Below are 19,120 nucleotides of genomic sequence, written 5' to 3'. Positions count from 1 at the left end.
AACTGTATGCTCATAAGCTTGAGTTTATGCATATTCTCACTCTGGTAAAGGTAGCAACAGAATTTGAGTCTTTTTCCCTTGACTCCATTTTTCATGCAAAGAAACAGATTCCATGTATTGTGTCCATGCTCACAAAAGAACTGTATTTTTATCCCTAAAGAAATAGTTGATTTTGTTAGTTTGTATGCCAAGTGAGAAAACAATATAAGTAATACTTTGTTTCCTCTCCCACTTAAATTTTATCTAAAGATGGTACTTTGAAACATACCACTTCTGCAATAGAATCACAATGAAGCTACCTCAAAACTGGGTAGTTGGACTTGAGTTTAATTAGGAATAAATAAATATGGATAATGGTGCAATTATTATGAGAGGAAATTATTGTAAATTTACATCTTTCATAATTCATAAGATTTAGTGATGCCATGCTATGAATTTTCAAAAATTTATGAAGATTAAATGTTTTAGTAATGATGAATTATAATATTTTCCTCCACATACTTAAGACTGTGCATTCTAGTTTTTGTCAAACTATACAAATGTGGGATTATGGACCTTAGAACTTGGGGACATGGGCGTGTTCAAAGGCTTTATTTTAGAATTGATAAACGGAAGTCAGCCAACTGCATTTTTACATCACTTGTCATACACATACTTAAGACTGTGCATTCTAGGGCTGGGGATGTGGCTCAAGCGGTAGCGCGCTCGCCTGGCATGCGTGCGGCCCGGGTTCAATCCTCAGCACCACATACAAACAAAGATGTTGTGTCCGCCAAGAACTAAAAAATAAACATTAAAAAAAAATTCTCTCTCTCTCTCTCTCCCCCCTCTCTCACTCTCTCTTTAAAAAAAAAAAAAAAAGACTGTGCATTCTAGTTTTTGTCAAACTATACAAATGATGATGTGGGATTATGGACCTTAGAACTTGGGGACATGGGCATGTTCAAAGCCTTTATTTTAGAATTGATAAATGGAAGTCAGCCAACTGCATTTTTACATCACTTGTCATAGCTCATGGTTTTGTGCTATTTGTTCTGAGCATGCCTATTGTAAAAAAAATTATGTTTACTTGAAGAAGAGAACTAAATATTTTAGAGAAAGTATGAGCAAGCTGAGTTGATTCTTTTAAGGCTAACTTGCAACATTAATGGAGGGACAGAATCATAACTCTAAGGTGCTAAGATCTACCAGCATATGCTTCTTCTCATTTGTTTTTATGCAAATCAACTTTACAGACCAACAAAATGTCTAAAGAACTAATATTAAAAAATTCAATTTTTGATTGTTAGGATAAATGAAGAACTGCTACAGGAACATACTAAAATGTGTACAATAAATAGTGAAAATATAAGGAAAGAACAATAATTATCAGCTGGACACTCTGTAATTTGAGAGAAAATGGTTTGAGCCTAAGATGTGGAACAGCCTATTCAGTGTAGGCAGAGCTATAGACTGGGCTTCAGAAAAGCACCACCCGCTGGTTTCTTACATGTACAGGTGTGTTTATGGCAGATGCTTCTTAGGCATGAATAGTGCCATAAGAAGACGGACCAAACCAGAAACTTACAAAATGGATATTTTTGCAAAGGTGGTGAAAGTCATAGTAAAAATCATGGTATTCCTTGTGGTAAAACTTGTAAATGTTATTTTCGGAAGTTTACAGTCAAAGTAAAATAGTGGCAAAATTGTATGTAGTTACTGGAAATAAAAGAACCATGCACACAAGACCTCAGAAGTATCTGGTGGGAGCCTGTCCTATGCACAGAGGGAAACTGGAGGACAGAGCTTAGCCCCAGCCAACAAGGCCAGAATCCTGGCTTCCTCACACTTGGAGATACTGAGCCATTACTGACTATACTGGCAGGTCTCACTGGCTTTTGTCCAACATTTCACATGAGCTTTCTTTTTGCCCAAAGAAAGGAACTCATGTTTTAATTTACAGCTAATTGATTCGATCTACTGACTTTTTCTAAGACAATGTAGCATGTAATGGTATCTTATGATGTATTCCTGTGTGACAATTTTGTAAAAATTTGTTATTGAATTTTTATTTCAAAACATAAATTCAAACTTAAGATCAAAAAAAAAAGAAAGAAAGAAAGAAAGAAGAAAGAAAGAAAGAAAGAAAGAAAAAGAAAGAAAGAAAGAAAGAAAGAAAGAAAGAAAGAAAGAAAGAAAGAAAGAAAGAAAGAAAACAAGATCCTTGGGATTCTAGTCATCAGATGCAGAGCTGAAGGGAAGATAGATTCCTGAGAAACAGAAAAAGCTGGAAATGTTGAAAAGCTCTGAGCAAAAGTCCCAGTTAAGCTGAGGCTGTTTTCAGGTATTAAAGATTCTTCACTAAAAAAGGCATGCTTGTACATTGGTGGTGGGACTGCAAAATGATACAGCCAGTATGGAAAGCAGTATGAAATTTCTTGGAAAACTTGGAATGGAACCACCATTTGACCCAGCTATCCCACTCCTTGGTCTATACTCAAAGGACTTAAAAAGAGCATACTGGGGCTGGGATTGTGGCTCGAAGGTAGAGCGCTTGCCTAGCATGGGCAGGACCCGGGTTTGATCCTCAGCACCACAGAAAAATAAACACATTGTGTTGTGTCCATCTACACCTAAAAAAATAAATATTAAAAAAAGAGCATACTACAGGGACACAGCCACATCAATATTTACTGCAGCACAGTTCACAATAGCTAAACTGTGAAACCAACCTAGATGCCCGTCAGTAGATGGATAGGGAAACTTTGGTATATATATACAAATCAAATGCCATGAATACATGGCATTTGCAGGTAAATGGATGGAGTTGGAGAATGTAATGCTAAGAGAAGTTAGCCAATCCCAAAAAACCAAATGCCAAATGCCTTCTCTGATGCACGGGAGGAATAGACGAACTCTAGATAGGCAGAGGGGAAGAGGGGAAAGGAGGGGGTAAGGGGTATAAGAAAGATGGTGGATGAGATGGAAATCATTTCCCTAAGTACATGTATGAAGACACGGATGGTGTGAATATAGTTTGTATATAACCAGAGATTTGAAAAAATGTGCTCTATATGTGTAATATGAATTGCAATGCATTCTGCTGTCATATGTAACAAATTAGAATAAAAAAATTAAAATTCCCTTCCTCAGCAGCACTGGCTAATTGTGGAATATTCCTGACCCTGACAATACTGATTATAAAACCACTGACTTAATAGAACCCATAATAATGTACTGATAAGACATACCCAATTGCATATTGTGAAAAATATGCATTTTGGAATTGAAGAAACTTTTGCTAAATGCTCTTGACACTAAGCCTGAGTTCAAGATCTTCAGTGCAAACTGACATTTTGAAGGCTGTAAAGGTCTTGCAGTAAAGAAATCAGTTTGTTTCACCTACCATTTCCATGTTATCACTGACATGAAACTTTGTTTTCTTTCTTTTTATAAATTATATTTTTTATTTTTAAAAAATTTTTTTTTAGTTATAGATGGGCACAATACCTTTATTTATTTTAATGTGGTGCTGAGGACTGAACTCAGTGCCTCACACCTGCAAGGCAAGCGCTCTACCACTGAGCCACACCCCCAGCCCATAAATTATCTTTTAAAATATATTTTTTTTAGTTGTAATTGGACACAATATCTTTTATTTATTTTTATGTGGTGCTAAGATTTGAACCCAGCACCTCACACATGCTAGGCAAACGCTTTACCGCTGAGCCACAACCCCAGCCTGGGACTTAGTTTTCTAAGGAATATGCATTACTATTCCAGTCAGTCGTAGTGATCCTTGCAAGAGACTTAAAACCACAAGGTATTCAGTGGGGTCCAGGAAGAACTCCTCTCAGATACCATACTAAACCAGCATCTATTAAAACTGAGTGGCTGTATTGGTTGTTATTTGAGGCCCTTCAGGTGATTCCAGAGGAAGAAGGCTCACCTCCATCCTATAAAAAAATGAAGACAGGTTGGAAATAGTTTATAAAAGATATAAAATGTTTTTAATATTTGATGGCCTCATTCTACCCTAAAAGCACAGTCTAAAGGCCACAGTGATCATCATTATTATTATTAGTGATTTACTTATATTTACAGATTGGGAAATTTCACATAAAAATCCTGAAAAATGGGGGCTGGGGTTGTGGCTCAGTGGTAGAGCGCTCACCTAGCATGCGAGAGGCACTAGGTTTGATCCTCAGCACCACATAAAAATATTGTGTCCACCTAAAACTAAATATTAAAAAATGGAAAGATCTGGCCACACTGAGGGCAACAACTGGCTTGAGTTGAGGCAGCATCTTCCCTTAGGTGGAGCCTGTAGTCCCATAACCCAGTCTTTAAGTGAACTACTTTTTTCATTTTACATGCACAGTGCTGTAGCTATCTTAATTACCAATGTATTTTCTAAAGCAACATGAAAGAAATGTGACCTAAATAGGCTTTTTCTTGTGATTTGTGTTGCTGGGGTAACTGATAAATTGGGTCTTCCGAAGCCATGTTTACTCCCTTCCTCATCCATCTGTGCATCTTTGCTTGGGCTCTTCCCAACATGGAATTTTTCACCGATTTCCCAAAATATAGCCAGTTCAAGCCAGTCTTCCTGATGTATTCAGCAACTATAGCTAATGGCCATCTCTCCCTCAGCTGAACAGCCTGTACCACCTGCTGTAGCACTCTGCTTTGCATTTTTGCTCCACAGGTTCAGATGTATACAACCTAGAAGGCTGAAGTTTCTACCTACCTGCATCCCATAGTTTGAGCACAAAAAGGTGTTCAAAAGATTATCTCTGAAACACGTCTTACAGGTATGCAGTTATTACTGAAGCAGTGCAGGAGTATGGTTTAGTGTAAGCTCTTGAGAATTCAATTTTTGACTCTACTATGTGACTAAGGCAAAGTTACTGGGGCTGCAGTTTTTTTCATCTGTAATGGGGACATTACATAGCAAGTTGTTATTAGGACTCAATGATAATGCACATAAGGCTTCATGAAACACAAATTCTAGCTAGTTCTGGGTTTGAGTATCACCTCGTTAGTGAGGTCCTCCTTACACCCCTTTGGCAGCCTCAGCTGACCTGGTAGGCTAATCATTGCCCCCATCTACCTGGTGAAGGGTGGGCAGCTCAGGGCTACATGAATGACTCCAGTGGGTGGTACAGGAAAGGGCTGGATACTACAAAACTCAGGGCAGTTCTTAGGGTGAAAGGGACACTCCAGGGAACATTGCTTGAGCGATGCTCATTCCTCCAGGCCGCAAACAGCTTTAACTAGAGCACCAGAACAGCATCTCCATGACCCGCCCTCCTCAGCAGAAGGGAGGCTGCAGGGTTGGAAGCCCCACTCCCAAAGGGACCCAAGGCAAGGAGAAACCTTTTGAATGTAGAGGGCTGGGCAGGACAGCTGTGCAGACTCAGTATTTAGTGTTTTTTTTGCTGAGATGATACCTAGGGCTGGCATGCATGTGACCAGGCTAAGGCAAATGATATTACCCATTTCTCACATTGTCACAAAACCTCAAATGCCTCCTGCCTGGAAAGTGAACTGCCTTCATGCTTCCTGCCTGCTTATAGGATTGCACACACTGCAGCTATAATCAACTGCCTGTGTTTCACACCATTTCAGTACTCCAAGAGAACCTGTATTTTAGAACATTTTGTATTTCATACTGCAACCCAAAGATTTTGGACTAACAGCACTCAATCAGCACCAGTGCAAAAATAAGTTCAGAGGACCCACATGTAGCTCAGAGAAAGTGAGACTTCTCATTTTAGAGGAAAAGTTTGAAGCAGGGCTACTGGTCACAGCAGCTTCTCTTCTTTATTCTAAGACTTTTTATCCAAAGAGATAAATTTTTATGAAAAAAAGTAAATATGCTGTATCCTTATGGCAGCCCATTAGAAGGAAGACAAATTCAAGAAATAAATATTCCCAGCTGGCTTCTTTTGTAGGCCTTCCTGATGAGCCCAATGCAGACATGATGTAGACCAAATGCTTCTGTGCCTGCTGCAAAAAAACCACCATCTGATTTCAGGAAACTGTTAAGTACTTTAAAAAAACCCTCACGGACTTCTCAACTATGAAAGAACTAATCCTCAAAGTTCAAAGGCCAACTCAATTGAGCCACAAGTAAAATGGATGGCCAGTTTTTGAACAGAAATATCACCCAAACTTCCCTTTACAGATCCAAAGGCTGATAAGGCACTAAGAAACCAAACCACCAAAGTACCACACATAAAACAAAATATCTTCATTTTAGCGTTTTTAATGCAAATTGTAAATATGGTTATTTTATTCCTGCATCTTCTCAATTGTTTCTTCTTTATATTTGCCCTTTTCCTTTCCTACTTGGCGAGACTTGGCCTTCCGTTCCAGGATCTTTTTGCGGTCTTTGTCCAATTTTAGCCTGGTGATAACCACCTGCAGAAAACATGAAAAACACTCCCACATTTTAAATAATTACCACCAAAAAGGCCTTAACATCCAATCCCATTTACTAAACCTGCAGAGCAGATGCTTAAACATGAAAAGGTTATTTAACTGTTAGGACGGACAGGCAGTATTATGATTCTTTTCATAGCCTCTTCTGTGCTTTATCACAAAATGTCTTTTAGTGTGAAATGTAACTATTCTATATCTCTCACCCTAGTTTTACAAGTCAACCATGTCACATTTTTTTGGTGTGTGAATTCTATAGAGTTAGTAAAATTAAACATGGCCTTTCACACATGCTTCAACCTGCAAAATTTTAATGAAACAAATAATGCAGATCTTATTCCAACAAACCTAATCCTAAAGGCATCTACATTATCATAATTCCAGTCTTAAAAAGGAAAGTGAAGGGAAGAAGAAAAGGATATTCAACATGAAATTCAACATACTGACCAAAACGGATTGATTCAGTCTGATTTGTATTTCATGTTTGAGACAGAAAACATTCAAATAAGTGAATGTACTTCATCTTGACATAGAAGAAAAACTAGGGTTGATGCGAGGAGGCTGAGTAACAAGACATTTTATACAGGGTGATCAGGCAAAACTCTAGATAAAGCAAGTGGACCATTTAGGTAAAAGTGGACCATTTAGGTAAAACTATCCAAAGGCAGGAGAACTTGGTACAATATTTGCCTAGCATGCACAAGGCCCTGAGTTCAATCCTCTGGCATCACAAAAACAAACAAACAAACAAACAAACAAACAAACAAAAACAACCCAACCAAAATAATGACACACAAAACCAAAACTAGCAACAGATAGAAACCTGGGTCCCATCCCCTAATTCTCAGTAGGTCTGGGAACCTAGAATTTGTGATTCTATCAAATTGCCAGGTAATGCTGCCAATCAGCACATATTTTCTCAGTAACATGGTTTAAAACACTTGAGGCGGCCAGGAAGATCAGAACGTGTAAGAATGGAAAAAAACACAGTCAACAAATGGCTGGAGAGGGGACACCAGGTAACATCTTGTAGTTAACTCTGACAGAAATAAGAAGACAAGATTCTAAATACCATGACAGTAGCCAAAAGGTCTTATTGAGGGGGGCATGTTGGTGCACACCTGTAATTCTAGGTATTGGGGAGGCTGAGGCAGGAAGACCACAAATTTGAGGGTAGCCTTGAAAACTTAGCAAGACACTGTCTTAAAATTTAATGGGCTGGGGATGTGGCTTAGTGTTTAGAGTGACTTTTTGAGTTCAATCCCCACTACCAAAACAGAAAATCTTACCTGCTGATATGGGTATGTAATAAATGAATTTAAAAATGTTATTTTTGGCCTGAGCAATTGGGAGAATAGAGCTGCCATACATTGCGATGGTTAAAAACTCTTTTGAGATCTCAAGGCAAAAATCACAAGTTTGAACATTTCAGGTTTGAAATACCAATTAGCTTATTCACATCAAAATGCAAAATTGTCAACTGGAAATAGAGTTCAGGAAAGGGGTCTGGGTTGAAACCATCAACTTCTATATGCCTGAAGTTCTAAGAATAGAGTTAAGAGATGAAGATGACTACTTAGCCACTCCAAGATCAACTGTATCAAAACAAGTACAAAAAAGACAAAACAATGGTCATTGGATTGGTGATCTTGACAATAGCTGACCTAGTGCTAGACAAGAATATGACTAGAATAGGTTAAGAATGGGGAAATCCTTGCTCTCCAGATCAGACTGATTAGAGTTGAAGTGGCCTGACATTTGTAAGGCCACTGACATGGGGAGATGGGGAAAAGAAAACATGGCAAAATTTGAATACAGAATTCTAAGTGAAAGATATACAGGTGTTTTACTGTACTAGAATTTTGACACTGCTGTTCAAAAATTAGATTTATGGCAATGACATATGATCTAAAAAGACCACCTGGTATTTGAATGCTCACTCTACATGACCTTTACAATAAAAATTTTTAAAACCTGGAATATGAGGGTTGGGGCGTGTGCCTAGAACATGAGACACTGGGTTCAGTCCTCAGCACCACATAAGTATAATAATAAAAAAAAGGTATTGTGTCTATCAACAACAATGAATTAAAACTTGGGAAATGGCAATTAGAGACAGCAATAACAAATTGAGTTCCAAAATTTGTGAACTGCCAATAAAGATACAATTACTGTGCATGGGATTTTCTGCCCAAGTTTCAGGTTTTTTCCATCTGTAGATGGTTTAAAACCTACCTCACAAGGTTGTAAAGCTGTCTACTGCTTATTTGATTTTGCTGAACACACAAAACAGAGCTGGAGCTCTACTTCATTTTATAATACCCAATTTCCTAGACATTAAATATGCCAATATTTAGATTGTTGGTCTATTAGCTTACTAATTGCTTTTGAGTAAAAGGCACAGTAAATATACATATAGAATGAATGTTAAGGACACTGTGATTTCAGTGATATTAGAATTTTCAATATAAATACAATATTGCTTTAAGATATGGTTTCCAGGGATGGAAATGTAAGTTGGTGGTAGAGAGCTTGCCTAACATGTGAGGCCCTGGGTTTGACTTCCAGCTATATACATATATTCCAGCAGAATAATAAAAACATCACCAAACCAAAATCACATGGGTTTCTAGCATATCTAAAACTAGGGATGCTCTATAAATGAGCTGTCACATTTGGCCACATTATCGGCCGTAACTGTCTTCTGTCAAGTGTTCTCAAAAACACCTACCTTGCTGGGGTGAATGCCCACATGGACAGTTGTGCCATTAGCCTTTTCCCGCTGAACCCGTTCAATATAGATGACATACTTCTTCCGGTAAACCTGGACGACTTTGCCAATCTGCTGACCTTTATAATGTCCTCGAACAACCTAAACACCAGAGGATCAAAGAATGAGAATCACAGTCAAGAAAACTGTGAATCATTTATTCACCATCCATTCTATCATCATATCTATAGGACTATTCAGTTTTGAAAGACTTAATCATTAAATATGCAAACAGTTCTTAGTTTTAATTAACTTGTAAATAAATCATGTCCCTATCTACAGTGATGATTATTACACCCCTAACTGATGGCCACCAGCAGTACCAGGCTTGTTAAAGGGAGTACACTTTGGCTTTATGCAGAAGCTGTTAACAAACATGTTACTCTATCTCAAAAATAACAACAGCACATGTACTTAATTCAATGCCCAACTGAACAGTCCAACCCAGTGGTAAATAGGGCGGGGAACAAGTACTTAGTAAACCAATTCTTTGACAAAGGTTAACTGACAGAATTCCCTATCCCAGACATTCTAGTGGTCCTCTGCCTGCCAGGAAGCAACTCAAAGTACTTCTGAACAGACATTCTGTTTCAATTTTATCTAGCACTGCTATATCTTGAAAACAGATAAATCTTCCTCCAAGATCTACAGGCAGTTTTAGCACTAGTACAGCAGGGACCTAGTGGTTGTTCTTTCTTTAGTCATCAGCTGCAGGTTATACCTAAGAAACTCATGGAAATTTTCACTTAGACTTGGCAAATTATTTACTAGTAAACTCTATCATATGGTACTACTACATAGGTCAGTTAGAGCTTCTGAATCCCAGATTATCAGTGCTTCTCTTTTTTGGACCTCAATGATGAAAAAATTAATCCCAAAGTAATTGTTCTGATTGTCAGTCTTGCTCTTTCATTTAGTCACTGCTACATGCAATACTTTGGAAAGTTTGATTGCAAAGAGAATTGATAGGCACATACTTTTTTTGGTCCCTGGTGCTATGTATGTGTCTTGCAAACCTGTTCTGGGAAGTCAATGTCTCATAAGCATCTCTCAGAATGCAATTCCTTTTGAAAGTGTGTGGGATCATCTGTCAAAACACGAGTAAGTAGGGATACATACCTGAACTTCATCATCCTTTCGGATGGGCATAGATCGAACATTGTACTTTTGTCTCAGCTCTTTGGAAAGAGGGGAAGACATAATCTTCCTGCGAATGTGTGAAGGTGCATTGAAATGCCTTTTGCGGTTCTTGCTTCGGTCAGAAGTCACAAAAGGATTGAACTTCATTTTGGCTAAATAAAAAATTAAACATACCCTTAAATGATCAAAGTCTCATCTAGTTTTCAAACAGCAACAACAGGTTCATCTTTGAATTGTTCACAGAAGACTTCCTATCAGTAACTGCATCAAAAACTGCTGGCACTTAATGGCCTATGAAACGAAGTTCACAATTTAAAAAATATTTGCGGGGATGGTATCTGTATCTTTAGGGAATATAAAGACTTTTCCTTTAATAGCACATCTTTAGTTAAAAGCTTTGTGTATGTGTGTGTGGTGCTGGGAATTGAACCCAGGGCACTTTGCCACTGAGCTACACGGCCCCAACCCTTTTCTGGAGACAGGGTCTTGCTAAATTGCTGAGACTGGCCTCGAATTTGCCACCCTCCTACCCCAGTCTCCCATGTTGCTGAGATCACGAGTGTGCGCCACGGCGACCCGTGACAAACTTTTGTAATCTCTAAACTCCTTAAGCATCGTGGGAAGGAGCCAACACTGTGCTTTCTAAATTAAGAGAAGGCATAACATAACATGAGGTTTTAGAAGATCAAATAACGACCTTCTTTTACGAACTTGAGTGTGCACACATTCAGACCCTCCAAAATCAGTCAGCCGCCGCCCCCAACCTTGAGCCTGGAAATTCCTGCAGAGAACTCGGGTCCAAAAATGGTCGAGAGCACTTTGAAAGCTCTACAAAGACTTTAATAAGCACAGTTGTTTCCAGGTGGTTCTTCAGGAAAATACACTGCTGAAGACTTTTCGAGTCCCCAAATCTCCTCTCATTCCCTCTCAGGTTCGCCTGCCCCTACGCAAGGTTAAAACCATCCCGGCCTCCCTCCCTGGTTGCTATTCGGCCGGCAGGAGAATCCCGGGACCCCCGGCGTGGAGAGACACAACCCCCCCAAAACGGATGGCTGCAGATTACACGTATTGCCCCGCTGACTCCTCACCAGGTGCCGCTTCAGCGATGGCCGCAAAAGGGAAGAGGCCGACACGTTTCTTCCGGTTCTGTAAGTTAACGGGAGATCTCGCGAGATCAATGTCTAAGCTTGAGAAGGGTGGCGAGTTTGAGCGAGAAAACTAGAAAGAAACCGACGGCTAGCGTCACCTAGTGTCTCGGAGGGGAACTGCGAGGAACTCGTCCTCGGGTCTCCCTTCAGAGATTTGGGCGCTGCAGCTCATTCTCTGGATAGGGTGGTCCCCGAAAGAAAAGCGGGGGTTTACTCAGGGGCCGACTACTACAGTGGGTGATGAAGGAGTGAGTGGCCCCAGGGCTGGTCCCATCACTCCTGGGTGTCGGGAGGTGGGCGCCCCTTTAGCCAAAAAAAAGGCAGGTCCTACTTTGTTCCGCCTGGTGGCGTCGGAACCCTGGCCTGTTGGTCACCCTGTGAGCTGGAGCAAAGTGGAGTCCTTCAGCGAGCTTCCTCTGCCTACAAACCCGACACACACACACACAGTGACTGCACTGTGGGGCGCACCAGAGATTCGGATCAGCGGGGGCGACGGGCCGTGGAAGGACGAGGGCCACCGATCACCTCCCCCCCCGCCCCCCCCCCGCGGAAATAAATCTGAAAATCCTTATTTCTAAGGAGCTCCCAGGTGTAGCCAAGGGTTCTGGTCCAGACCACACTGTGAAAGAGCCGGGCATAGGGATGCTCAGGGAAAAGGGGTACGCTCCCCTGCAAATGGATTCTGAGGCATCAGTTTCTGTGGAATGAATAATGCAGATGTCCTACTGTCAGGAGACAAATTTCATAATAATACATAAGACAGTAGGGAGTTTGCCAAGTGTTGGGGACATTCTTCTACTCCTTTTATGTTAGCTTCTTTAATCCATAAAATAGTCCTGTCAATGCTGGTATTATTATTGTCCCCATTTTTACAAATGGATCAGCTGAGCTACATATAAATGAGAGGAACCCGTGAAAAAGTAATACAGAACCCATAGTTTATAGCTGAACCCATGTATGACCCCAATTTGTAGGAACTCGGTGAGGCAAAGCAAAGAGTGACAAACCATATATCCTTGGGGGCTCAGAGTCCAGTCAGTAAAGAACATGTGTTTTCATTAATTTAAAAAATATATAAATATATGTATATAAATATATATGTATACATATGATTGTGTTCTTTTTTGGGGAGTGGGGAAGTTTACTGGGGATTTAACCCAGAAGCAATTTACCATTTGAGCTATATCCCCAGCTTTTTTTTGTTGTTGTTATTGTTGTTGTTGTTTTTCTTTAATTTTGAGACAGGCTCTCACTAAATTGCTTGGGACCTCACTAAATTGCTAAGGCTGGCCTTGAACTTGAGATGCTCCTCTGTCAACCTCCTGAGCCACTGGGACTAGGAGTGAGTCCTCACCAGGATGGTGAGTTGTGTATTTAAATAGGCTGTGAAGGAAAGAGCCCTGGATTTTATTTGTAATTAAATTCAGTGAGATACCCTTTGCAGCCACTCCACGAATGCTTATGGAGCATCTTTCAACAGGCCAACACTGAACTAAACATTGAAGCTACAAATAAGGCAGAGAATTGCTTGAGGGAAGCTGTTGTCTAAGCTCCAGACCAAAGGAAAAACAGCTCCCTGACGTGGTGCATGCCTATAATGCCAGCGACTTCCAAGGCTTAGGCAGGAAAATCTCAAGTTCGGCAATTTAGTGAGACCCAGTCTCAAAATAAATAAAAAGGGAAGGGGGATGTTGCTCATTGGTTTTAATCCCCAGTACTGCAGCCCAACTTTTTGTGCTCCTGGCAGAAGAGAGTGCTGGAATCAAGGAAGACTTCTGGGGTGAGATCACTCTTGACTGGGTTTTGAAGAATGTTAAAATTAGCTCCATAAGGCACTGAAAATAGCTGGAGGGAAGGTATGGCGGTGAGGAGTAGCGTGACATTTTCTTTCCAGGAACCAGATCCTTGTGGCTAAAGAGAAAGGTATTCAGTGGGAAGTCCAGGGGCGCTGAGGCCAAATGAGTTTGATTTGGATGCTGAAAACCATAGGGAGTCTCAGAAAGCTCTTAGCTTGCCTTCCTCTCTGGTCTTCATAGTCTTAAGGAAGAGGTTTTTCATTTCCTTAAAACTTTCCTGTCTCCACCCTTTTCTTCAGGTCTCCCTCATCATCTTCCTTTTCTTCCTACAAAGACCCACTCTGCTTCCTTGGCTCCCATCATCCTCTGCTACCACCCTGCCCTCTCCAGCCTCCGGACTTCCCTTCCTCTAACACAATTAAACCTTCAGCCCACTCTTTGGACAATGTACCACTTCATACAGTGGGAAGGTTGTTGGCCTATTGACTGTACCCAGAGATGAAAACTACCAGCAGCCTAGTTATAAAGCCTCTTTATCTTAACCAGTGCCTGTTGGGTGCCCTGGTTCCACCCTGCATGATTCTCTGGCAGCTAGTCCAGCCGCCGTCTTTCCCTCACTTCCCTATATTTCTCTAACATGGTTTGAAAAAGATCCATTAAATTAGATTAGGTCTTTGTGAAGCCCCTAAACACACCAAAGCAGGGTTTGTATCTAGATTTCATACCTAAAGTGGAATAATTTTTTTTCTAGCCACCAAACCATCACATTCAATTCAGGTACACTGGCATACATGCATTATGCAAATATTATCTTATATTCAGCTCTTACTATTTCTAAATTCTGTATCAAGATACTGGAGATACCGAGATCTTTTAAGATCTAGCCTCTCTCCTGAAAGAACTTTGCCTAGAAGAGGAGACAGACATGTCAACCAAGAACATGTGCTAGGAAGATGATGGGGTACAGTGTGTGTAGGGGGAGCATAGCTGTGATCAGTTCCCCTGAGTTAGGACATGGGAAATCTTAATAGGTCACCCTGTTCTGTTTTTGGAAAGCTAGGAAGATGGGGGCGGGAAGCATGTTCCAGGGCTCAGTAAACTATGTTATGGTTCCTTAAGCTTACCTGGGAGGCCTAGACTGTCAAGTATATATTAGAGTTAAATATTATTATGACAATGGGAGGTGGCAGTGTGTGTATGCCTCTGGACAAGGGAAGGAAGAAAAGAGCAATGGAGTTTTGACCCCGGGCATCCATCCTCTACATATCTAGTATCTGACTGTCTAACTACTTACCTACCTACCTATCTATCCATCTGTCTATCATTTATCTGATGGTATCTTCCCTGTAGAGCCCTGACCCCAGGCTGGTTGCTTAAAGCAAACGATTTTATTTAAGAAAGAAGAAGAAAGGTAGAGAAGGGGAATCAGAACAAACACATTAAATAATAGGACCAAAAATATTCTACAGAAACTTAGGAATGTTGAGAAGATTAAACTTTTTGCCTTACTTATTGAGGGTCATACTCTTTTTTTTTTTTTTTGTACTGGGGTTTGAATTCAGGGGCACTTGATCACTGGGCAACACACCAGCCCTATTTTGTATTTTATTTAGAGACAGGGTCTCGCTGTGCTGCTTAGTGCGTCACCATTACTGAGGCTGGCTTTGACTTGCAATTCTCCTGTCTCAGCCTTCAGAGCCGCTGGGATTACAGGTGTACACCCCTGTGCCCAGCAAGATGTCATACTTCTAACCAGACAAACGAGTCCCACAGAGCCAGTGGTCAACACTCTCGAGTCACAGGACAAGTGGCTTGGCAGTTCTTGAATGTTCTCAGGTTGGTCTCCTCACCAGGCACAAAGAGTGTACACTGAAGATCTTTGGCTTCTAATATTTTTCAATTTGATTTTTTTTTCTGGGGTCTCATACTTGCTAAGCATGTGCTGTATCACTGAGCTATATCCCCAGCCCTCAATTTAATTTTTGCATAAATAAATTATACATAAAAAACATAAATAGTGGGCTGAGATTGTGGATCAGTGGTGGAGTGCTTGCCTCACATGTATGAGGCACTGGGTTCGATTCTCAGCACTACAAAAAATTAATAAATAAAATAAAGGTATTGTGTTCATCTACAACTAAAAAATACTTAAAAACCCCACAAATAGTCAAGTGAAAACTCTTCCTCTTATCTCATCAGTTTATCATCCCCTTCCAGAGGGATAATAATAATTAATCATTGTTATTAGTTTTTCATGTATCTTCCCAAATTCTTTATGTAGAAATAAGCAAACAAAAATATAAATTCTCATGTCCCCCTCTTTCTATATACATTGTAGTATCTGATATCTGCTGTTCCACATCTGGATTGTTTCCATTTGCCATTGTGTCCCAGAGATGTTCCTCTTCATTTTATGAGTCCTTTCCTGTTCACTTTATAACTGCACTGTAGCCCTTAGCCATAAGTTAAAGGACCAGAAGCCTATTGATTAACATTCGGGGGTTTCCCCAATCCTTTGTTATTCTAAGCATTCTGCAATTATATAATATTATACACACGTCCCTGCTCATACATGTAAGTGTATCTGTAGGATACATTTCTAGAACAGAAATTGCTGGAAACTTTGATAGAAAATGTTAAATTTCCCTTGATAAAGAACTTTACCATATGCATTCCCACCACCAATTCCCCTACCTACCTCAGCCTCAGTGGCAGAGAAAGTTCTCTTTCAGGGTTTGATAAGCAGATTAAAAAAAAAAAAAAACAGAATGCCAGTCGTGTGGCTGTGGCTCAGTAGTAGAGCACTCACCTGGCATGAGTAAGGCACTGGGTTCGATCCTTAGCGCCACATAAAAATAAAATAAAGGTAGTGTCCACCTATAACTGGATAAAAAGGGCTGGGGATGTTGCTCAATGGTAAAATACCCCTGGGTTCAAAACCCAGTCCCCCCCCCCCCCAAAAAAAAAAGAATGCTGTAAGAATTTTAAATTGCATTTCTTTTACAAATAGATTGGTGTTAAGGGGCATTTGCATTTGTATTTTCCACGGATCTTTTTAATTCTTACATGAATTACACTAAAAGTCCAAGCTCAGAACTTCCCACCTGTATCACAGAGTCTTTGGAATCTTTGAGAAAATATATACCTTTATTTAAAAAATAGCTTTTGGCATTCTTTGAAAATAAAAGAAGTACCATCTAGGAGTTACTGCTGAATGATATGAAAACACTGCAGGTATTTTGAAAGAAACTCTGGGCAAATACAACAGAATCTGAAAAGACTTCAATGAGGTCCCTAGAAATTCACAACATTTTAAAGCAGCTTGGCTGAGGTGAAGACAGACTCATTAGAGTCTTTGCAAAGTTTATTTTTGTCCCTAAAATAAATACCCCCCATTCCACTGGCACCCCCCTCCCCATAGCACCTATGTTCTTCTCTGGTCTCAAAAAAGGCATAAGGAAGCTCATAAGTGTTTTAAATTTGATTTTTTTCCTGGGGTCACAAATGTCCCTGCATTGTGGACCCTACTCCCTAGTAGTCCCCAAATGATGACCACCTACAGCTATTTGGGAACCAGATAAGAGGCACAGTGCTATTTTTCTCCCTACAGATAGCAAACTTTGATAAGAGGGGTATGGGTTGTGGAAGGCTTAGTTTTGGCACCTGGTGCCAACCCCCTGTACTTGTGACAATAGCTGGAGGTTTTTTGCTGCTTTCCACCCTCCGTGCATGGTTGGCTTACGGGCCTCGGACAGCCAATAGCTCTACACTTGCATACTGGTTCCTCAGGCAAGACCCACTGTGAGCTTTTCTGGTGGGCCTCGTCAAGGGTCCTCAGATGAAGCAGCCTTGGATAGCAGCTGGTTCTCGGCATTTGTTGAGACAGCAGTGTCCCCGCCAAGCACAGCTGTTTTCTTCTCCACCCTTCCTCGCCCAGCTTGGCTTGAGAATCCACCTCAGGAACTGGCCCAGCTGGTGCAGCTTCTAATGAATGGTTGGGTCATGAGAAGGAGGAGGACCTGGGCTGGGAGGGAGGCGGGAGCCCCCAGGGGTTAATTTGCCCACATAGTTCTCAGCTGACTCCAGTCTGGCCTGTCGAGCTTCCCCTCCACTCCCTGCCTTTCATTCCACTCCACCCTTGAGAACCCCAAAACTTAAAATCTGGCCCGTTCCTTGAGAGGTAGGTCCAGAGGACTCAGATCTCTGACTCAGTTTGTGGCCTCTGTCAACAGCCCATGTAGCCTTAGCTCTCCCGGCTGACCCTCTTCTGTTGCTTCCCCCAGCCAAGCTTGGGCCACAGCCTCTGAGATCAGCTTCCCACTCAGGGAAGATGTTCCAGGCTGGTGAATAGAAGACAGGGAGGATTGGGATGCTGGGAGGGTTGTGTACAGGTGCTAAGATTCTGGGAAACCTGAACCTGGGCCCTGGCACCAACTCTACTACTTGTTCTGGTTTGCATTAGAAACCTAGAAAATCCCCAGTGAGAATTCTGGAAGAGATCTGCCACTGGGCCCCCATCTGGCAAGACACAGGCCAGCAGAACTTCCTTGTTCTGAAGGAGGCCCCCTTGGCTTCAGGCTTGTCACCTGGCAGGTGACTGTACCTTAGGGCTGGTGACCCCATGGGCAGTGACCATGGATCTGCCCAGGCTGCTCAGTTCTGGCCTAGAGGAGTGGTATTTGCTGAGGATACACATGGGGCCACAAGTGGAGCACCTGCTTCTCAGGTCAGCTCAGCTGTCGCCTCCCTGCCACGCTTTAACTCCTGCTGAGACCGGGTGGGTGAAGGTGGAGCACAGCTGTCATACTTCCAGCCTCACGGTACTGGATCCCTCTCTCTGTCCAGGCTCCTCCCTCAAAGCGCGTTTGCGACCAGGGCTCCCTCCGCCCCCACCCAAGCCATGGCTAACCAGGCTACAGAGCAGCTCTCAGGCTGGACCTCACTCCTCTGTCCCTCTGGGTGACACCACTCATGCCTGCTTCCTCACCAGCAGCACCCAGGGCAGGATGGCTGCTACCACAGCCACCACGGCGATGAGGGTGATGAGTAGGAGGGCCCTAGACCGACAACAGAAGGAGCGGGTGGAGCTGGGGGCGGGGGACACCTCCGAGAGCTCCGCCAGGCTGCGACGCGGCAGCACTGTGTCCTGCTCTCCCAGGGGCATCCCGTGGCGACTGATGATGAAGATCTGCGACTCCCGGGGCAGGCTGGGCAACAGATCCAAGGAAAGCTGGGTGCCCTGACTCGAGGATGGTCTCCAGACCTGCTGGGAGATGGCCAGAGGGTTTGTGTGGCCCCCACGGTCTGGCGAGGGCACAGAGGGCAGGCCCACCGGCACAGCCAGGGTCTGCGAGCTCTTGTCCAGCATGGAGGGCCAGCGGGAGCTCTTCTTGCTGAGGAAGGTGACATAGCGGCAGATGGGGCAGACGATGGTCCTCTGTACCTGCCCGTCCACCTGGGTGGACAGCAGATACTTGACCAAGCAGTCGTGGCAGAACACGTGGCCGCAGCTCAGCGTCCGGCTAGCACCCTCCAAGTCCCGGAACTTCTCGTAGCATACAGGGCACTCGCTGCCCGAGCTGTCCTTGCTCTCCCCTTCGGACATGACCCCTCAGAGAAGGCAGGGTTTAGCTGATCAAAGGACAAAGGTGGAGGATCATGAACATCCAGGTCTTTCTTCCTCCTTCCCCCTCCCCCACTTCCTAACTTCCACCCACACCCCTGCCTAAGGGATTTCTCTAAGCTTTGTCTTTCTCTAACCTTCCTCTTCTTTGTACTCCCACTCTTTCCTCTTCTGCTGCTTCTCTTTAGTGCCCTATCTGATTCAAACCAAAACCTAAGAC

General features: G+C 42.2%; 2 protein-coding genes across 3 annotated transcripts; both read right to left on the bottom strand.

Annotated features, from left to right (window-relative positions):
- Positions 1-6,234: 6,234 nt before the first annotated feature.
- On the bottom strand, positions 6,235-11,517 carry Rpl26 (ribosomal protein L26). 2 transcript variants are annotated; one of them, XM_026390671.2, is made up of 4 exons: positions 11,422-11,517; positions 10,313-10,485; positions 9,155-9,295; positions 6,235-6,405 (listed from the first exon to the last, which is right to left on the bottom strand). In XM_026390671.2, exons 2-4 carry the CDS (start codon positions 10,478-10,480, stop codon positions 6,277-6,279), a joined length of 438 nt encoding a protein of 145 aa, XP_026246456.1. In that variant the 5' UTR covers positions 10,481-10,485; positions 11,422-11,517; the 3' UTR covers positions 6,235-6,276. The 2 variants fall into 2 exon arrangements, with proteins under 2 accessions (XP_026246456.1, XP_026246457.1); XM_026390672.2 differs by having other exon boundaries at positions 11,397-11,466.
- Positions 11,518-18,246: 6,729 nt separating this feature from the next.
- Rnf222 (ring finger protein 222) lies at positions 18,247-18,882 on the bottom strand. Its single transcript, XM_026390462.2, has one exon. The coding sequence runs from the start codon at positions 18,880-18,882 to the stop codon at positions 18,247-18,249; it is 636 nt and encodes a 211-aa protein (XP_026246247.1).
- Between the last annotated feature and the right edge of the window lie 238 nt (positions 18,883-19,120).

This window comes from Urocitellus parryii, chromosome 7 (assembly GCF_045843805.1).
Source record: "Urocitellus parryii isolate mUroPar1 chromosome 7, mUroPar1.hap1, whole genome shotgun sequence".
In the NCBI taxonomy this organism is placed as follows: Eukaryota; Metazoa; Chordata; class Mammalia; order Rodentia; family Sciuridae; genus Urocitellus; species Urocitellus parryii.
Note: the sequence above shows the minus strand (reverse complement) of the source record. Positions and strands in the feature narration are given on the sequence as shown.